Source organism: Mauremys mutica, chromosome 7 (genome assembly GCF_020497125.1).
Source record: "Mauremys mutica isolate MM-2020 ecotype Southern chromosome 7, ASM2049712v1, whole genome shotgun sequence".
Classification (NCBI taxonomy): Eukaryota; Metazoa; Chordata; order Testudines; family Geoemydidae; genus Mauremys; species Mauremys mutica.
The window spans coordinates 22,469,487-22,491,916 of record NC_059078.1 but is presented as its reverse complement, the minus strand read 5'-3'; the positions used below and the strand labels follow the sequence as shown (position 1 = coordinate 22,491,916).

Genomic DNA, 22,430 nt, shown 5'->3' with positions numbered 1-22,430 from the left:
TAAGACTGAACCAGTCATAAAGCTGACCCACTGAACTGCAAGTTCTGGCCTTTCAGAAACCCTTCAAGGCTGAGTACAAGCCTCTTAGAAGAAGGAGGAGGAGGGGTTGGGTCAGTAACCTTCTGGCAACTCTAGCTCTTACCCATTGCATGTGACAGCTGTTAGCTAGCTCTCACATTCGTCCTTTTCCATGGCATTGTGGCCATGCAGATATCTTTCATCCATAACAACTTCATTTTAAGTGAAAATGAATGTGGCATAAATGTGATAGAAAGTTGCTTGTCATATTGCCTGTCAGTGGGACTTATGTGCCTCAATCCCTTAGGCATTTTTGAAAATTTCCCCCTACATCTTAGTACTAGTGACAGGTCTCTGGGGAAGTTCAGATCCAGAGCTGGATTTTGCAGGTTGGGCCTATCTTTTACACTTGGTACATATGTAACAAGGTCAGCATCCACCTCTCACAAGCACCCCCTCTGGTTGGATGCATCTGCATTCTTTCAGTTCTGGTAATTTTGGTGGTTCTCAGGTGTTTTTTTTTCCAGTAACTGAGCCCTCTGGCTGAGTCACACACTCTGCATAAGAACCACAGCAAACCCCTTCAGGGGTATACAGTCCACCAGGGCCTCTCAGACCCCTCTGGTGATGTCTCTCTAGCCCTCCCTGGGCTCAGTCTTTAAGTAGTCCCAGTCCTGGTATGGGGCCATATTCCCAGGGCTTCCTCCCTGGAGATACTATCATCCTGTGGCCCTCCCCAGGCTCAGTCCCTACTTAGTCCCAGCAGCCAGCGAGGAGCTCCTTCGTTGCTCCCCCAATCCCTGCCAGCAGACTGTCTTTGGTCCTGTTGCTCTTCCAGCCAGGCACATAGTTCTTTCTTTTCTAGCTCCAAGCAGCAACTAACTGGTGTGCTCTTCTGCAGCTCCTTTTATATAGCCCTCCTGGCCCCCAATTGGCCATTCTAGTAGCCCCTCTGATTGGTTGCTTCCTCCCAACCACTCTAGGCCGCTCGGAGGACCTCTCCCACAGTTCCTTTTTGGGATTGGTGTGGCAGAACCCTGAGGCCTCCCTCAGGGGCCCTTTAGGCCTAGTCTAGCCCATCACAAGATATCTATAGCATCTTCCGTCTGAGGGTCTCAGAGTGCTTTGCAGACATCAATGCATTAATCCTTATGGCACTCCTAGGAGATAGGCAAGTACACGATCCCCATTTTATACACTGGGAGAGGGAGGCTGAGGCACAAAGAGGTGAATTGACCTGCCCAGGGTCACACAACAAGTCTGTAGCAGAGCAAAGAGTAAAACCCAGTACAAAACTGAATCTAGTCTGGCTCATAAATAACCAGATCCTGATGGGGAGGGATGGGTTAGTAGTACTGGTACAAAGAGTTAATATTCATGCTCTTCTCAATTGTTTATGACCTGAGCCTGCATTTGTGTATTTAGATTTAGGATCCCTGATTCTTCTTTTAGTTATTCCAGTGAAACTAAGGACTAACCCCATTGCAATCAATGGAATTACAATAGCATAAAACTGGTGTGAGAGGCATCTCAAGCACAAAGTCTTTTAAAATTCTGTCTAGCCTGTCTGTGTTTCCAAAGAGCCCATCAGTCTGCCAGGTTTGGGGCAGTGGACCTTGCAATCTGTTCCACTGCGGCAGATCCCACCACCTTGGTGGGTAAATGGTGGAAGGGGGAGTTGGGGAAGACTTTGTGACAGGATCCTTGTGACCCCTTCTGGAATGGGATGGGAAGGGAAGATTAGGCCTGGGAATTTTACTTTACAACACCACGCAATTCACCTCAGACTTAAACCCAGTGTCTCCTAAAAGATAATATCCTTTAAACAAAACATCTGTTATTAAAATGTTACATTGCAGAGATCTGCATGGAATCACTTTACTCATTCAGTTGCAGTGTCCAGAGAATCCTTCCACCGTTTCCTTCAGCTCTTCGCATTTTTTAGCAGATCGGTTGTGAGCTATGCACATTGATGTTTTGCATTTTCAAAAGGCCCGATAAATCATACATTCCAAGCTGTTTCTCTGCATTGTTTCATGCTGGCTCTAGATGGATTCCGGTGGAGCCTTTTGTATGGAAATCTATCTGTGCTGTGCAATTCTGTCTCAGCGCTATTGATTTATAACAACAACACTTTCTGGTATCGCTGAATAACCTACCAACATTATTCTACTCTAGCGGTCATGTCTGCTGTAAAAATGTCATCCCAACAGTATGTAAATGAAGGAATTGTTGCTATCTTGGGCTCCAGTAAGATATTAGATCTGCAAACCCTTACCCGTGTGTAGTCCTACGAAAGTCAGAGAAACTGCTCATGTGTGTGGAACGTTACAACTGTAGAATTGGGCCTGAAATTTCTACAATGCCAGGGGACTGATCTTGCAGGGTTCCATGCGCTCTCAAAGTCCAGTAAATCAAGTGATGCTTCAGGCACGGGGGAGTGTAGATGCAGCCCTTTGAGGGTGGAGTTTGTAGGTTTTTCATATATTCATAAAAATGGCTCTGGGGCATCATGAGAGGGATTCTGGCCCCAAAACATTTCTTTGGCAAAGCATAGCAGCCAGAGGAGAATCCCCCTGCCCCACCCCACATAGGAGCTGTGTGGCCCTATGTTGGCACTCCATAAACTCCAGTGTAGGGGACAGGAGAGTGGGAGGTTGTAGCATCCACTCCTGTGGCCCTTCTGGCTTGCACCACAAGCCAGGGGCAGCAGCAGAGAGGCAGCCATAATTCACAGCAGCCCCTTCAGACTGCCTAAATTATGCCAAGGGCCATTTTGAGCTCCAGAGTACCAGAATCAGAAGGACAAAAAGATTTAAAGCTACGTTTGTCCCTTCTTCCCCCTGGGCTGTGCCTTGCATGCTGCACTTCCTACAGGTGCAATACAGACTTGAACTACATATTCCTGACCCAGGCCTGTGCAAAATGCATATGGAGATACCTATGAATAAGTAAGTGATTGCCTGTTAACATAAAATCAAATGTTACTTACTCTGATGTAAATCTGGTGTGAATGACTCCAGAAGTGTACAGATATGAGAGCAGAATTTGTCCCACAGCTTAGAATAAAGATTTCAGGGGATAACACTGCAGTATTTCACTAGTTTTGTTTACAATCCATATTCCTAAAAGTCCTGTTTCTAGAGCTGCAGGATCATATATGTCAAGATGACACCCTGTCAGTGTCAACATGATTTCTGCCCTGTCTGCAGCTGCATGATGCTATTCAGACACTGCACCACATATGATAAATATATATACACAAATTCTGCCTTAAACGTTTAAGGTTGCACAGCCAAGCACTCAAAAGTTAGGAAATTCCAGAATTGGAAATGCTTGTGCAATCTTAATTCAGCCCCCTATGCATATGCATTATGATAGTCTTTAAAGACATGATCACATGCCATTTTTGCACAGGCTTCTGTGCACAAAATGGATGGTGCTCACTTAACAAGCAGCTATTTAATATTTTGTTTTATCTTCATTGTTCACTGAATAGCCCCAGGTCTTATTTACTGTGTCCTATTTAAACCCTGCTCTGAACACAGAATTATTAATTTCCTCGTGGGCTTTTCAATGGCACTCATCACTATAGTACCTGAGTGCTTCACAAACATTAATTAATTTATTTGCACAACATCCCTGCAAAGTGAGGGGGTGGTGTTATCCACATTTTACATACAGGGAGAGAGGGGCGGCTCAGGCACAGAGAGATTTTGGACAAAAGTATCCACTGATAGTGTGTGCCCAATCTTAGATGCCTAAGATCTGATTTTTTTCAGAGTACTAAGGATGTAGTACTTTATATGTTCAAAGCACAGTTCTCATTGAATTCAGCTGCAGCTGTGAGTGCTCAGCACTCTTGCAAATCAGACCACAAGGTATAAAGTAAGACACTAATAAAATGAGGAACACACAATTAGTGATCACCTGGAAAGTTTGGTTTAAGTGACTTGGCCAGCATCACATAGGAAATCTGTAGCAGAGGCAGGGATACACTCTAGTTCTCCAGGGCAACATTCATCTGCCTTAGCCATAAGACCATCCTTTGTCTTCCTGCAGTCCCCTGCCGTATTCACTACACACCTTCCAACTAGTGCCTCATATGATCACACCTCCAGGTACTGTTCCTCTGGGCAGTCCCCACTGACACCTTAGACGACTTTGAGGAGTGGTGGATGCTGTCAGGGGTTCTCTGCTTGGTGTCCCCCTCAGGATCCTTGATATTCAAGATTTTACCTCACTCCCATTCCCGTTTTTTCATCTGTTGTCCCACATACTCGACTGTGGCCTGGGCCTAGCTCTTCCTCCCCCTTAGTTGAGGGGGTAGGTCTTTAGTCTTTGACAGGCCTAGACCCACCTGTCCTAGTCTTGCAGATAAGACATACCTTCCAACCTCTTCAAGAAATGAAGCAGGGGTCCTACAGACAACAGCTTCCTTCACTACACAATTCTAATGTATCCCAGAACAGGTCCATCCCGTGCACCGAATGAGGCAGGGGTCCTTTGGTAAAAACAGTATGTGATCATGGAATTAATGACTGTATCACAATGGCTTATGCACCAGGACACTAAATTAAGGCTACCCAGACAACCTTAGTTCTGGAATTTCCTAACTCTTGGGTGTTTGACTTTGCAACCTTAGGCCTGGTCTACACTACACGTTTAAACCGAATTTAGCAGTGTTAAACCGAATTAACCCTGCACCCGTCCACACAACGAAGCCCTTTATATCAATATAAAGGGCTCTTTAAACCGATTTCTGTACTCCTCCCCAACGAGGGGAGTAGCGCTGAAATCGGTATTGCCATGACGAATTAGGGTTAGTGTGGCCGCAATTCGACGGTATTGGCCTCCGGGCGGTATCCCACAGTGCACCATTGTGACCGCTCTGGAAAGCAATCTGAACTCAGATGCACTGGCCAGTTTGACAGGAAAAGCCCCGCAAACTTTTGAATTTCATTTCCTGCTTGCCCAGCGTGGAGCTCTGATCAGCACGGGTGGCGATGCAGTCCCAAATCCAAAAAGAGCTCCAGCATGGACTGTACAGGAGATACTGGATCTGATCGCTGTATGGGGAAACAAATCTGTTGTATCAGAGCTCCGTTACAGAAGACGAAATGACAAAGCATTTGAAAAAATCTCCAGGCTATGATAGACAGAGGCCACAGCAGGGACTCAACACAGTGCTGCGTGAGAAGCGTAACGGAAAGCCAAAGAATCAAATGGACGCTCATGGAGGGAGAGAGGGGAGACACAGGACTCCAGCTATCCCACAGTCCCTGCAGTCTCCGAAAAGCATTTGCATTCTTGGCTGAGCTCCCAATGCCTGAAGGGTCAAAAACATTGTCCGGGGTGGTTCAGGGTATATCTCGTCAATTTACCCCCCCTCCCCCCCGTGAAAGAAAAGGGGAAAAAAATCGTTTCTCGCCTTTTTTCAGTGTCACCGTATGTCTACTGCATGCTGCTGGTAAATGCGGTGCTGCAGCGCTGAACAGCAGCATCCCCTCCCCTTCCTTTCCTGATGGCAGATAGTACAAAATGGTGGAAAACCGTCCTCATCATCCCGTGAGTGCTCCTGGCTGGCCTCGGTGAGGTCGGCCGGGTGTGCCTGGGTAAAAATGGGAATGACTCCTGGTCATTCCCAGCAGATGGTACAAAAGGCTTGGTAACCGTCCTTATCATAGCAGCTGGAGGCTGAGCTCCATCAGCCCCCCCTCTTTCATGTCTAAAGAAAAGATTCTGTACTCCCTGGACCATCATAGCAGCGGGAGGCTGCGCTCCTCTCCCCCACACCCTTTAATGTCCTGCCTGGACTATCATAGCAGCTGGAGGCTGCCTCCCCCTTATTTTATCTCGCTAAAAAGTCAGTGTTTCTTATTCCTGCATTCTTTATTACTTCATCACACAAATGGGGGGACACTGCCACGGTAGCCCAGGAGGGTTGGGGGAGGAGGGAAGCAACGGGTGGGGTTGTTGCAGGGGCACCCCCGAGAATGGCATGCAGCTCATCATTTCTGCGGGATCTCTGGGGCTCTGACACGGAGCGGCTGTGCTCTCTGGTTCTCTAGTACACTTGCCCCATATTCTAGGCAGGACTGACTCTATTTTTAGACAAAACATAAAGAAGGGAATGACCCGGGGAGTCATTCCCATTTTTGTCCATGCGCCCCCGGCCGACCTCAGCGAGGCCAGCCAGGAGCACCCATGATAGCAGCAGACGGTACAAAAGGATTGATAACCGTCATCGCCAATTTCCAAATGCAAACGGTGCAAAATGACTGATAACCATCATCTCATCACCAATTTACAATGGCAGACGGTGCAATAGGGATGGTAACTATCTCTGCTACCTTGCAAAGGCAAATGAACGCTGCTGTGTAGCACTGCAGTACCGCGTCTGTCAGCAGCATCCAGTACACATACGGTGACAGTGACAAAAGGCTAAACAGGCTCCTTGGTTGCCGTGCTATGGCGTCTGCCAGGGCAATCCAGGGGGAAAAGGGCGCAAAATGATTGTCTGCCGTTGCTTTCACGGAGGAAGGATTGAGTGACGACATTTACCCAGAATCACCCGTGACACTTTTTGCACCATCTTGCATTGGGATCTCAACCCAGAATTCCAATGGGCGGGGGAGACTGCGGGAACTATGGGATAGCTAAAGGATAACTACCCACAGTGCAACGCTCCGGAAATCGACGCTAGCCTCGGTACATGGACGCACACCGCCGAATTAATGTGCTTAGTGTGGCCGCGTGCACTCGACTTTATACAATCTGTTTTAAAAAAACGGTTTCTGTAAAATCAGAATAATCCCATAGTGTAGACATACCCTTAATAATGTTCTTTTAGCATAGCTTTTTTGTGTAATTTCATAGATTTGTAAAAAATGTATCTGATATATATATTTAAAAAGATAGACTTGTCTAGCATGGATTAACATGCCATAAGCTCAAGTCAGATGGGCTCTGATTCAGGAAAGCATTTATGCATATGCTGCAGACCATCATTATTCAGGACAGCATTTAACTATGTGCTTAACTTTAATCATGTGCTTAGTAAGTCCTACTAACTTGAATGGGGCTTAGGCAGGTTGCTAAAGATAAGCATGTGGTTAAGTACTGTCCCGAGTAGGAATACTTTCCTGAATTGGGGTCTTGGCTTGTGGGTTTTTTTCTGATAGTATAAACAGGGGTGAAATTTTTCTTCAGATCACTGGTCTAGTTTCAGGGCTTGGAGACATTTTCTGGTCCTAAAAGAATGCGTGCCAGTCCAACTAAAATGCCTTTAGCCTTGTCTGGTCACAAGATAACAGATCTTACAATCACATCATTCTGCTTACAGTCTTGCTTTCCCCCTCCACCCCGCCCCATCTAGTTCCTACTTGTAGTAGTCTCTATCTTGATAAATAAAATAGTACAAGACAGTATATCTCATGGCCCAACTGGACTTGAATCCCAATTTTCTAATGGTATGAAACATTTTTTTTCTAAGCTTTGGGGAAGGGTAGGGATCACAAGACACCAGCCCTTAAAACAGTGCCAGTCTCTCAGTAGAACAGTGTTTTCTTGGCACTGATCCAGGACTGAATACCTTCCCTGCAAACTGCTCTCCTCTGGCACAGGGATCATCGTGTCCTGGACTTGAGAGCAGCATAATTTAAATTGCTGGCTAAAAGTAAGAAATAACATATTACAGGATGTGTAATTATAATGGTAAGTATACAAGTGTTCAAAGCATTGAGAGCTGAGACCTACTTTTGCTGGGATGGCTACAAAAATATGGCAAATAAACATTAATTTGTACATTTAAAAAAATTCTTTACCAAACATGCACCAGCTTTCTCTGAGTAATGGCATAATCTTACCACTACCATTCATAATGGCCCTGATTCATCAAGGTACTTAAGCACATGTGTAGTCTCATTGATTTCATTGGGACTACATCCATGTTTACAGTTTGGCATCAGCTTAGGTATCTTGCTGAACTGAATCCAAAATGATGTTTAATCACAAAGTTTAGCAACTACAGATCCCACACCCAGAGTCATTTGAAGCATCCAAAGCGCCACAAGCATTCCTCTGGCTGAGCTCCTGGAGCCTATGAAATTAACATGGTTCAGGCATAACTCAGTCTTCAGAAAAGCATTTCAAGCTGTGAGCACTGGCTTCTACCCAAGCCATGTCACTTCCAAATGGTCTTGCGGGCAGAATGACAACAATTGGAGATGAAGGTACATGCTAAGACCAATTTCCTATGAGGCCAACCCTGCAGTTGTTGCTTGCCAGGTCCATAAACACTGCAGTCCTACAAAGTGCTAAAGCCAGCAGTGTATCTGTATTAATTTTAAATGACACCAAAAAAGGAACATTAAGATAAACATTGAAAACAGTTTCCTATTTGCTGTATTGTATTTCTTCCTTTTCACAAGCATTATGGTAGGAGGGAGTCCACGGTGATTCCAGAGCCCGGACTCCATCCCGCATCCGAACATCTACACCACAGTTTTATAGCCCCAAAAACCACAACCCCCCTGAGCCTGAGTCAGCTGACACAGGCTAGCCATGGGTGTTTGTACCCTCAGATGCATTTGAGAATTTTATCCATGATGCTTTGCAGGCAAGTAAAAGACAAGGTCCCTGCCACATGACATTTAAGGATCCAATTCTGGAACTCCTATATCCTAGTCCCGTTGCAGTCAGTTGGGACTAAGAATTACTTGTGAGTAAAGGCTGCAGGATCAGGCCCTATAGCCTTAATTTTGTGAAGCACTGAACTCCCTCTATTTCCACGTATATCAGTAAGCTGCTCAACACCTTAGCTGATCTGTTCTAAGTCAGTGAGGCTGCATGGGTATGACTGAGAGCAAAATTTAGCCTCCAGTGTAATTGCAAGATAAAGTAGCAATTAATGTCTTCCTACAAGGCTCTCACTTTACCAGTTTGCTCACTTCACAAGGGATTTCATACCATGAAGGTCACTTGGTATCTTATTGGTATTTTAAATGACTTGTCATCTGAGAAACTACACGTTGTGCCTGGAGACCATGGTGAGGGACACCTTGGAAATGCCTGATATAGACAGGCAAAAAATTCTCCTTTTTATCCCCTTTGGTTTATTCCCTTTGGTTTGGTGTTCGACTTGTAGACAAGCAAAGCAAGCAGGATCTGAAGCATGTGCATTAGTCATCTTGAGTTTGCTTCAGAATTCTCCCCCGCCCTACACCCCATGTTCTGAAGGCTTAAGATCTCTTAGCCTTTTCTAAGGGAAATGTTAACTCAAGGCATTACTATTGTATGATAGGTCGTTTTGGAACTCCTAGTGTGGCCTATCAAGTGCTCTTTAACACCGTGGGCTAGGGATGCTACATTTCCTGGACTTGTCATTACTGATTAGCATTAATGAAATGTCAGGGTAACCTTATATAGCTGTTAGAGAATCTACACTTTGCTTCATGAAACCTGTCTAGTTCAAATGGATGGTCTGTCAAGTTGCCTAGCATTAGCAATTATTTTGCAATCAGTGTTAATCAAAGAGATGGGGCAGTAATTACTACAGCATCTAGCATCTTCTCTAAGTTTAAATATAACTAAGATCAAATCAGTTTCTTTGTGTGAATACATCTTTTACAGATGTATCAAAAACCCTTGTAAAAACAGAAGTGAAGATTTCACTAAATGTAAATTGTTGTTACCATTTATTATTAGTTCATCTTGGGATTTTTTTATATATACTGAAAAACTAGAAGTATCAGTCTCTGGTCTCTGTGTGGTTACAAGTGTTCTGACAACAGATTGCACCTTTAAATGAACAACTCAGATTTGTGACACTAAAATTTAATAGGGGTGAAAAAAGACCTATCAATCAGAGCAAACTTCTGGAGTTTCATTTGGCTAGGCCATAATTATTTTTACAACAAAATCAACATTCTTCGTAAATGTTGTCCAGTAAAGACACAGGAAAATTTCTCTGAACTCAAACCATTATTTTCATTATTTGATGATATTTCTGTGAATGTGTAAGAAATTTTGTAAAATGTGAGTCCTTAGTGATGAGCATTTGTATAGCGCCTTTCATGCAGCAGGATCCCAGAGTGGTTTACACTCTGTGAGCCCAGGGGTGGCTCTAGGTATTTTGCTGCCCCAAGCACGGCAGGCAGGCTGCCTTCGGCGGCTTGCCTGCGGGAGGTCCCCGGTCCCGCGGATTCGGTGGCACGCCTGCGGGAGGTCCTCTGAAGCTGCAGGACCAGCGCACCCTCCGCAGGCGTGCCGCCGAAGGCAACCTGCCTGCCGCCCTCGTGACGACCGGCAGAGAGCCCCCCCGGCTTGCCGCCCCAGGCACGCGGTTGGCGTGCTGGTGCCTGAAGCCGCCCCTGTGTGAGCCTAAGGTTGCTGTAACTGTTTAGGAATCACTTCACTTATCTCTGTAATGCAGCTGTTTCTGGGTTGAAATTGAAAATGGGTAAAAACATTGATGTTGGGATCAAGTCCAGCATTCCCCAAACTTCGACTCAGGTCCTGGGTTCTGGTTTGTGTCCATATTTTTGTTGAAATCCAGTAACCATTTAACAGTGTGTGCAGCAATGTAAGTCAGAAAGTGAATAATAATATATCCGGGTGAAACTACAGAGAGACGTCCTAACCTAGATCCCACTGAAGTCAATCGCAACACTTCCATTGATTTCCATAGGAGCAAAGTCCAGTCCAGAATGTAATTAGCCTGATAAAGGAGAGTTACAGAGAACCACCTACATTACTGATCTGTAGCTTCCCATTGTGGCAGCCTCGTGCTGAGCCAGGTGGAAAAGTACAGTACATCCATCCAGTGCGCAGCTGGCTCACATATAGCCAAAGGCCTGCTACCATCAAGCCATCTGTTAGAGGTTCGTTTGATGTTATTTCTTCTCATAAGCAGGGCCGCCCAGCGGGGGGGGGACAAGTGGGGCAATTTGCCCCGGGCCCCGCAGGGGCCCCCACAAGAGTTTTTCAGGGGCCCTGGAGCAGGGTCCTTCACTTGCTCCGGGGGCTCCGGAAAACTCTCACGGGGCCCAAGCCCCCGGAGCTTCTTCTGCTACAGGTCTTCGGCGGCGGGAGGTCCTTCCGCTCTGGGACCCACCGCTGAAGTGCCCCAAAGACCCGTGGTGGGGGGTCCTTCCGCCCCGGGACCCGCCGCCGAAGACCCCAGGCCCCCTGAATTCTCTGGGCGGCCCTGCTCACATGCTCCTAGGTCTTTATGGAAATCTGTTCCCTTCCTCACCATGGTACCATCAGTTAAATGCCACTTGGGCCCCACATTTACCTGGCTTGAATTTGTTGATGTCTGAGGTGCTTGTTGATAAAATGATGATGCTGTTTTTACCCACAGCTCTGGTGCCTTTCTAGGCTGATTTCCAAGTTAATGCTTTATACCTTGATGCTCCATTTAGGGCCCTCGTATTTATCGCTCATGGTGCTGGGGAACACTGCGGCCGCTATGATGACTTAGCCCAGATGCTGACAGGACTTAACTTGTTTGTATTTGCTCATGACCATGGTGAGTATTATAAAAGAAACAGCATGTGACGTATAGCAGATCAGGGCCGTAGCAAGGTGAATGGAGTTAAAACTGTTCAGCAGGAAGAAAAAAGAAAATAAATTAATTATAGACCAGCGTAAAAGGGAAAGGATTGATTAATGCACCATGTAGTACTGCCTTGTCTAATCTAGCCTATCTGTCAAATGGCCACACAGGTTCCTTGGGTTTTCTCAGCCTTGTCCTTATGGAGCCACCATTTACACTATTTTGATTATCACCTTATGGGATTGTCACTGTTGCGCCTTGTCTCTGGTTGTGGTGGGGATCTTTGCCCCTCCCTCCTGGGGTCACCATAGCTGCTGCCCTGAATCACCCCCAGTTGATGCTGAAATGGCAGTGTGTCTTTCACACTCTCACTGAACCTGAAGGCCTTCCCTCAGGACACAAACAGACAAAGGGTAAGAGACCTCTCTTAGCAATCCCCAGGGACTGGGACAGCCCAACAATATTTTAAACGATTTGCTTCCTTGTCCTGCAGCAGCCCCCTCCTGCCTTTTCCTGCCCTCACAGCTTGCCACTCTCCTGCCCCTTCAAGCCTTTGTTTTGTTTTTATCATTGCATACAGCTGCCTCTGCCATAGCTGCTATAGAAATTAGCAAAATAAATAAATGGGATTGATCAGGGCAGCAATGAGCAGTGAGGCCAGATTCAGAGGTGGGTGGTAGGAGAAGTGGTATGAATCTATGCTGATGTAACTTCGGCCTGGTCTGCACCTAACATTTAGGTTGTCCTAGCTCTGTCACCCAGGGCTGTGAAAAATTCACAGTGTAGATACTGCTAGGTATCTTTGGCTTTTCTTGACTGACATCAAGACCATAATTTGGCCTGTAGTCCCCCGCCCCTCTGACACACACTTAGTGACATGTAAATTCCATCACTGTACACATTACCTCTGAATTTAGCCTGAGGTGTCTCACCAATCAGACCACTTCAGAGTTTGGGGAATAGAGACCCATCTGGTCTTCAAGAACAATGGCAAAACCTCAGCGAGATCCGATATCCACATTCTCCCTTTAGATACGCACTTGAGACTCTCATTGAGTTTCAGCACTGGCACATCAGAGCAGAAATGGGCCCTAGGTTTCCTTAGGATAGAGATAGTCTGGTAGTCAATTTAATTGTCATATTTTCACAAAGCTGTGATTGTATGAAGAGTGAATGAAATACCACATACAGGGTTGGCTTTAACAACAGGCAAACAGGCAGTTGGCCAGGGCAGAAAAATCTTTGCCGACAGTATGGGCCTGTTTCTCCTTTCACTTATACAATTTTAACACCACTGTAACGCCATTAATTTCAATAGACTTCCTTTTGATTTACACCTGCATAAGTGAGACTAGTCAGGCTTTATGTATGTAGTTATCCAGGTGGAAAGTGTTTCTTTTTCTCATGTGGCATAAAGTTGATGAGAAAGATCATATAGTGTGTTGAGAAGACTCCCTATTGTATGCGAGGCTGCCTCTGTAGCCACCCAGATTTCTGTTATTATTCCACACAGGAGCTATGCAGAATTTTAGTGCACATCTAAGCGATTTGTTTGAATGCCAGAACTTTAAAGATCTGGGCACTCTGGACTGTGGGGCTGTTGTTGCTTTTTTACTTTAGTTCCTTATGCTCCTCACAAGTTTAAAACTTTTAACAAGATTGAAGTCGCAGATTTAAAAAATAATATTTAATGGGATGGAAATGGAAACAGCAACAAGACACAGCACTTTATAGTGTAAATTTAATAGGGAGAGAAGCCACATCTCGAGATGGAAAAGGAGCTTTGAAAGCAAAGGTACCTGTCAGGAGTTATTGCACTGTATAAAGAGAAGCGTATTCACTCTGTGTCGCCTTGAATATCTTTTAGGCTAGAGAACTGCCAATATTCTTTTATTAACAGAGAACAATTCCATTCTTTTCTTTTCTTACCTTCTTTGAATAGCAGTATCCAAATTAGAGCATCATCATTGACTTTGCAACCGGTAAAGATACTCAGCTTACTAACTGTTCTGAGAGAGACCAAATTTTGTTGGTGAAAGAGACAAGCTTTCAAGCCACACCGAGCTCTTCAGAAAAGTAAACCCAGAAACTTTGCCATAACATTTTCCATCCATAACAAACAGGTTTATCACATAAAGGACCACAAAAGTCAGATACTGGAGACAATGTAGAAAACCTTTCTATATTACAAAGCTTTTCCTTCAGAAGAGCTTTGTGGAGCTTGAAAGCTTGTCTCTTTCACCTACAGATAGGGTGACCAGATGTCCCGATTTCATAGGGACAGTCCCGATTTTTGGGTCTTTTTCTTATATAGGCTCCTATTACCCCCCACCCCCGTCCTGATTTTTCACATTTGCTGTCTGGTCACCCTACCTACAGAAGTTGGTCCAATAAAAGATATTACCTCACCCAACCTGTCTCTTTAATATGCCCACAACAACACTGCAAATAACTGTTCTGAGTCAGGTTATATTATTTGGGCATACTCTCCAGTAGAAGTGTCCAAACACAGTAACAGACTGCTTTAAATGGTAAAAAATGTCCCTTATTGGAAAATTTCCCCAAACTGATGATAACTTAATGCCACAAGAATGCTTAATTCTCCATTACATCTCCCAAAATAGTCAGTCAAACATTACTTTGTTTTGTGTTGAGCCTACGATAAAGCATGAGAGCATCTGGCAGAGGAAAAACAAAGAGTTCCTTTGTAATATAGAAAGATTTTCTCCATTGTCTCCAGTGTCTGGTTTTTGTGGTCCTTTGTGTGATAAAACTGTTTGTTATGAATGGAAAATGTTATTTCAAAGTTTTTGTGGTCCTTTGTGTGATAAAACTGTTTGTTATGAATGGAAAATGTTATTTCAAAGTTTCTGGGTTTACTCAGGGCATCGCAACATGGGGCAGAGTTAAGGTTGTTTGGCTGACCTTGCTACCAATGATTAGGTAGGCTATGCATTTCTAGATGTTCATAACATTTGGGTTTCTTTGAAATTTAACCTCTGAATTTAATTAAAATTCTGAATTTCCTGAATTCAGAGTGGTTGGGTTTGAAGGTTGTTGGGGTTTTTTGTAGTTGTTGGTTTTGTTTTTTAATAACTGCAACATTCTTGTAAGGTTTTTAACCCTTACAGTACTTATTTGTGCTCTCAATCTTCCCTCTCACTTCATGAAGTTATTTTCAAAGTACTGAAAAGTTTTTTGTGTTGCCTTCAGTTTAATTTAAAAAGAGGAAACCTATTTTTTGTGACGCTTTGATGATAGTAAAAAAAAAAGAGAATATGTGTACATTGGTTGTCCTGGAAGGTCTTTGATTTATTGGGGACACACTGAGGAATCACTCATCAGCAACAAATTTATGTTGGCGATTCAGCCAAGTTTTGGTGATGTTACGTTTTCTGTGGATTGGGGAGATTGCTGTCTGTTTTGGAGACACGCTTTAGATAGGATGTGATAGCCTTAGGGATCCATGAAGCTAAGAGGCAAAGAAAATGAAACTGAAGGATAGAGAAGGTGGCTTCATTTTCACATGCAAAGCATTTTAATTTATTAAAGTTCAAAGTGTTCCATCCACCCTCATTGTAGACCCTATCCTGTTTTGTCTGTTGTGGTGAGTTTTATATTTACTTTGATTGCGTTACATGACCAGAGCCCAAAAGGACCACTATTTCACTTTTATAGATGGGTATCAACTAATAGAGTTACTAAGGTGTTTACATTTTTGTAGATAGCAACAGAATCTTGTATTTACTTATCTCTTATCCCTTTTCAGTACATGTTGCAATATTTTTTTTCCTTTTACATGGACTTGCTAGTGCACCTTATGAGTGTAACATAAGCAGTTGTCGTTGGGAGGAAGGACAAAATAATCTTCCCCCTCCCTCCATCCCCACAATGGGGAGGTTCCTAGCCACTCGGTTCGCGTAAGCACAATGTCAGTATCCAGTCCCTCAGTGCTTCTCATCTGTGCAGGTATATTCAGAGCTCCCATGAAGTCTCCCCTTTCTGATGCACAGAATGTGTAGACACCTTTTAGTCTTTCACAATGCTTTGAAACTTAGAGGACCACCAGGTGAATTGCATGCTCTAAATTATCTGTAAAGTCAGATCAAAATGAAGGGAAAGATGGTGCTCTTGTAGCTTATATAGATTCTTTAGATGTTCCTAACGGAAGTACCCTGCTGCTACTTTGTATGTGGTTTGCTTCGGTGGCGAGTTGGAAGTCCCCTCAGACAGAAATCCACTAATGCTTATGGTTTCCGTTAATTTTCTCACCAGATTCCAGACTTGATAAAAAACTTTTACTTTAAAAAGAAGAAACCAGCTGGAGCTGTAGATTTAAAAATGCATCAAATGTTTGGGATTTTTCAGCAGGGTTGCTATTGTGTTCTTGCAACTGTTAAAAGACCATTGTTGGTGAGAACAGAAATCTTCTATTTGTTCATAGCACTGGGAAGGACTGCTCTATAAGGAAAGGTTAAAAGGACTAAATATGTACAGGCTGGGGTCGGGGGGAGGGGGGGCGGAAATGCTCAAGTGTCAGCGTTAATAAGAGCAAGGATTAGGGTGGTCCTGCATGTGAGAAGCAACAGCTCATGTAATAAAAGGAAAGGAAAATGTCTGGCTAGCAACGTTCCCTAATAATGTCAGTCAGACTCCAGTATAGTCCCACAGGGGGATGGTGGAAGCCTTGGCAGGAGTTTAGAGTTGGTTTGGACAAAGCGCTCAGTTCTGCAAGGAACAATCTTGCTATGGTTATGGGTGAGCTCAGTGAGCCCTAATGGTCTCTTCTGTCTCTGATTTCTATGACTCAAAGACTGCTCAGTAGAATAAAAACAATATTGGCTTCTCTGCAGCAGGAACTTAAATTGCCATGAGGCACAGTCCTGTATTCCCTCTGACAGTAGCTACTATAAGATTTTCCATGGGAGGCTGTGTGAACTCCAGAATGTTACTTGGACATTGCTGGTGGGGAGGGGAGAAATGTCTTTGTGATCCCAGCTGGGGACAGCTTGTGCCCAGAACTGTTAGGATTCCTGGTACCCAGTGATTTTATTCTCGACAGCACACCATGGAGGGCAACATTGGCGGTGGGCCAAGGGAGGGGGCACAAGGTCTGCAATTATGCAAATCAAGTGGTCTTAACTCGGTGCACAAGTGACATCAAAGGGCTGCAGACCTGATCTCGGGTTGCATTTCCCCGCTATCTCCAAGCATTCCATCTGTTTACAGTCTAGCTATATACAGGTGAAGTTAATTTCACACCCTGGTATCTTTCTTTTAATAACTTTACTAATGATTTGATTCTGAAGGTCTCTAAGTCTACAGAGTCACAGAACTCAGTCTCCTTTGTCAGACAGGGTCTATGGCTGGGTCATTTTCTCCTTACTTTCTTACTTTGAGTTGCTGTCTGCATAGTCCAGTAAGGGAAAAGTCTTCAGAGCTTCAGGTTAGACTTTGCAGTACAGTCCCTGCAGGGAGAAATAATCTTTATTCTTCAAATTACCTAGGCTTGACCTGTCTCTAAATCTTTTATGATCACAGGATCATTTGGGTTGAAAGGGGCTGCTAATGGGTTATTACTCCAGCCCCCGGGATCGAGGCAGGATGGATTTATGAAGCCATAAATGTAAATCGTACCTCTTATAGCTATAAGAACTACAGCGTAGAGAGCTTCTGGTCAGAGCAATGGTAATTGGAATATTTCCTCAGCTGCAAAAGCTCTTAGATAATATTTTGAATGTCCAGCCATGTTATTTATTATATGGGAGCCATAGAGCTCTCACTGGAATTCACCACTGCATCTCATCCATCCCCCTCCTTGTAAGCAAAAGAAAGACAGCCAGAAACATTGCTGCACTTTTGAGAGGGCGGCAATGTTGTCTACTAGCTAGGGCATAGAATAGGTAGTCATCCCCGGATTCATTCCAGTTCTGCCACCGTGCTGATTCACAGTGCAAGCATAACTTCCTTCAGCCTCACTTTCTCCATCTGTAAGATTAAGATAACAATACTGACCTGCCTTACTGGGGGGCATTCTGGGTGATATTTAACATATGTAAAGCACTTAGAAATCATGGGACGAAAGATAAACGTGGAAAGCATTATTACTGCCTGGCTCTAGACTAGATATTACAATAGATCATGCCAATTCTGGGTTGGAGAGCTAGGGACAAAGGGCCCCTCGGTAATAACCTAGACTAAAATCCCCTGCCATTTGCCAACTCTCAGTTATGGGAACTCACGTTGTGAAAGCTTAGCAAAGCTCTGAAATCCCCTAGAGCTTGGCCGAACAGCTCTAAGGGACACATCTTGCCTAGCATGTGGCAAAACCAGCAGCTTCACCCAGAGTCCCTCCCCACCCCATGCAATAGGGGTTCAAGCGCAGTGTAGAATCCCCATCCAGCAGTTCTTGCAACTGCAAGAGCAAGTGCACCCCCGGAGCAGTTCTTCAGATGCTGACTCTTGGATTCCTCCCTCCCTGGCCTGTGTGGAAGCTCTGGGTACAGCCAAGTGAATGAGGATGGTGGGAGGGTGAGGATTTGGCCTTAACTGATTTTGATTACAGTAGAACCTCAGAGTTACGAACACCAGAGTTACAAACTGATCAGTCAACCACACACCTCATTTGGAACCAGAAGTATGCAATCAGGCAGCAGCAGAGACCAATAATAATAATAATAATAAAAAGACAAATACAGTACAGTACTGTGTTCAATGTAAACTACTAAAAAAATTAAGGGAAAGTTTAAAAAAAAAAGATTTGACAAGGTAAGGAAACTGTTTCTGTGCTTGTTTTGTTTACATTAAGATGGTTTTCTTCTGCATAGTAAAGTTTCAAAGCTGAATTAAGTCAATGTTCAGTTGTAAACTTTTGAAAGAACCATAACGCTTTATTCAGCACTACAAATATTTCTGAGTTACGAACAACCCCCATTCCCGAGGCGTTCGTAACGCTGTGGTTCTACTGTATTTAAATATTAATTTTAAAAGTCTAACTTTAAAGTAGAGAATTGACGATGTCGGACATGTAAGAACGTCCTTTTCTCAGGACATAGTAGTAGCAGCTGACAAAATTGAAAAAAAAAAAAGTTACATTAACCAAAGATGATTTTGGAAGCCAGTTGCCTACAGCTGATGAGCTCTTGTCAGAACGAAACCTGTCATGCCTATCTCCAGCAGCTCTGGTAAGTGGGGAACTGGGTTTGTTTGACCCCCAAGCACAGTTTAGAATGGGTGTACTTCAGCAACTTTGTACAAAGAGAATTATTTTTAAATAGCAGAGATGGTCCCAAATAGCCCTCGGATGCCAAGAGAGCCCAGACGTTAGCATTATGTTTCACTCAGCCCAAACCAGGGCCACACTGGCAATTTGTTGGGAGTCCAAGGCCACACCTAGTGCCCAATTCCCATTGACTTCAAGGCCTTTTATTTGAATGAAGTGGAGCATATGGCAGCCACCCTCCTCTTTAATACAGTGGTTCAACCCATAGAGCCCACAGGTCCCAGCATGCATTGGGTCCATCTTTTGTGGACATGGGGGTAGCCTCTCCATGTTGCACTTCTATTAAAGAGGAGGTCATCTGCAGGCCATGTTCTAGACCTGCATACCCAGCTTCTTCTGGAGTACAGTCATCTCAATAGTGAATCTGTCTTTTAGCATGAGCAGTGTATAAGATCTGAATATGACTATCAGGATCATATAATGCAAATTCCCTGCCTACATAGGACTGAGCCCCACAGTGTATTTTACAGTGCTTCCCTTTGAAGAAGGTTACTGTAAAACAGGAGGAAAATACTTGATGAGTCATGAAAGCAAATACCTACAGCGTTTCTTATGCTGGAAGAGACCACATATTAATACAGAGAAATGCAACTGTGGGTTTTATTTTTGGCTCAATCCCTTGTGAAGTAAGATGCAACAACAGTGTCATACCAGGAACCAGTTGGACTACACTGAACTAAAAACAGACAATGAGACAGCATATAGTTGACAGTGCTGGCACAAGCTGCCGTGGAATGCTTACCTTAAAGCATCCAGATTTGGCGCATGGGCATAGATTTACTCAGCATGTTTTACCCCTCTGTTACTTTAGGGAGTGAAGTGAGGATTCAACTCCCAGTCTCCTGTCCAGCTGTTAGACCCAGGGAATCAGATTCTCTTCCCATTCTGGTGTAAAACTAGGGTAACTCCATGAACTTCAGTGTAGTTACTCCAGAATTACACAGATGTAAATGAGAGGAGAACCAGTTCCAGAGACTGTTTTTCAGTCCAGAAAGATGCAAAATTGCACACCACGGTTGCACGCAGCGTTATCACAAATGCACATACAACTAAGGGAGCGGAACATGTCAATTAGACATGTCAATTAAACATTAACATGTTCTTTTTTAAAAAATCAGGAACAAATTTAAACATACTGTCAGATCTGGCTGGCCTGCCCCAGTGTTCATAGTTAATTTACTCTCAATAATGAACAGAGGAAGAACTGTCACTAGGTTGTTCTGTGAGGTGATGTATTTTCTCAACAGCTGCTCCCTGGACATAATCACCTTGCTGTTGGCACTCACACAAGGATGGCCAAAGACCGTAATACCAGATACTATTTAAAAAGGGGAAACAACAACAGAAGAAACAAAGCACGGTCTCTTTAAGGCACATACCTTTCATCAGAGAGCCGGTGGCTAACTTCCAGACCACACTTCTCAACCTGCCATTGCCCCAGTAGGGGGCCCACTGCATGACAAAGATCCAGAATGAGGAACACCAAAACATTATTCAGGCAGGACACTCAAAGGGATTCCATCTTTCCATGTAAGTAACTCCCTTCAACCCCAGCCCCATGATTCTTTATATGTGAGATGAATAACTATCAATCATAAGAGTAAGGGGATACCAAACTTATATGGAACATAGGCAACTTTGGGAATAAAATGAGGGAAATTCGAGAGGTGTGGGCCAGAGGGGAACTTGGACCAAAGGTGAGAGAGCACTGTCAGACCCAGGCAGGCTCGCTCCGGCCAGGGGTAAGCAAAATAAAAGGGAACTAAACAGTTGTAATTTAAAGCCTCTAGTGAGAAGTACAGTCAAAGGCATGTTTCTGTGGTCTTCATGCCTTCTGGTCAAGGAGTCTTCTAGCCCTGTTCCCGCCTTCCCCTAGGACACTTCCTTCTCATTTACGGAACTGCTTTGATGAACCAGATGGGAGTCCCCTCTTTCCTGCTGGAGCAAACGCCCTGCTCCGTTCCCTTGGGAGGCAGTTAACGCCATCCCTGCCTGACACAGTGCATAGGTACATACATCCCAGCATAGTTCTCAGAGGCTCAGACTCAGGCAGGTCATGATTCTGAGAGCCAGGGGCTAAGCCTGAAAAGGGCAGAAGCTCCATTCCATGCTATTATACCACGTGTGCAGTCAGGAATTGCTCGTTGAGCAGTGTGCCAGGAGGAACTGCCATGACACCACTCATCATGCTCCTAAGCCTCAAGTGGAGATTTGCAGGTTACAAAACAGAACACTTGACAGCAGCAAAGGATGCTCAATCTTCTTTACCAGTGGTTGATTTAATAGGCTTTTAAGTGAAATGTTGTTATAATGCAGCCTTCTCCCCTGCCCTGAATTGCAATACTAACTTGAGCCGGATTCAACCTCTCTTACATTGACTTCAGTAAACTTGAGATCAGAATCTGAATCCAAATATGGGAACCCCATGCATGTAAATACAGTAGAACCTCAGAGTTTCAAAACATCAGAGTCATGGACTGATCAGTCAAACACACATAACACATTTGGAACCAAAAGTACACAATCAGGCAGCAACAGAGACCAAAAAAAAAAAAGCAAATACAGTACAGTGCTGTGTTAAAAATAAACTACTAAAAAAAATAAAGGGAAAGCAGCATTTTTCTTCTACATAGTAAAGTTTCAAAGCTATATTAAGTCAATGTTCAGTTGTAAACTTTTGAAAGACCAACCACAATGTTTTGTTCATAGTTACGAACAACCTGAGGTGATCGTAATGCTGAGGTTCTACTGTACACTGGCTATGACTCTCCTCTCATGTACAACAATATGAATTAGGTGAAACCTACCACTGAAGACATTGCAGATACACCCACACAAAACTCATGTAAGTGAAAGGAGAAGCAGTTCCATTTAAATTTACAAGTTGTTGGTTCAGAGAACCTCAACAATGTTGGCTCAAAGAGCTGGGCAAATGCCACAGTGTTGTGTTCTGGAGGTACCCCTTCAAGATGTAAATCAATTCCCATAGCAAATGCCAAATTATGCATTCATGTGCACTGGTGCATATCCAGAATAACTCCACCAAAGTGTCACAGAGAGTAGATTTTGGCCCATAATTTGTAACTGTTCCATATTTTACCATTAGCAAAGTACAGTTGCCAGCCCCTTGTCATTACATTTTCAACAACTCTCTCCCCGCCCCAAAATAAAACTTCACTGCTAGCTTCAGGAATTCATCTGCATGCTCCCATTAGAAGATGGAAATACAAGAGCCAGATGTTTCTGTTACTGGAGCTGCAGATGATTTAACATCACTAATGTCTGCTTCCCTAGGTTACTGTGCAGATGTCAGGTTTGCCATAAATATCAGTCTAAGGGCTGGTGTGAATCAGGGTACCTGCACTGACTCCAATGCAGCTACTACACCCATTTACAGCAGCTAAAGGTTTGGCTGCAAGAGTTTATTCAGAAGGACCTATAGCTTCAGACTAAAAAGGAAAGAAAGTCATAGGGCAAATATGGCATGTGCCCTGTGCAGATTCGCAGATCATTCCCGTAGCTGGCAATAGACACTTTATTTCCAAATTTTATCTGAATATTTGGGGGGTG

The 22,430-nt window shown here is 44.0% G+C and overlaps 1 protein-coding gene across 5 annotated transcripts in view; it reads left to right on the top strand.

Moving 5' to 3' along the window:
• The window catches only part of MGLL (monoglyceride lipase), a 140,588-nt gene that overhangs the window by 70,298 nt on the left and 47,860 nt on the right, over positions 1–22,430 (top strand). For all 5 annotated transcript variants that reach the window (XM_045024516.1, XM_045024517.1, XM_045024520.1 and 2 more), the window contains one exon: positions 11,445–11,551. In XM_045024516.1, the coding sequence (XP_044880451.1) occupies positions 11,445–11,551 (107 nt within the window). The remainder of the gene's footprint in view (positions 1–11,444; positions 11,552–22,430) is intronic.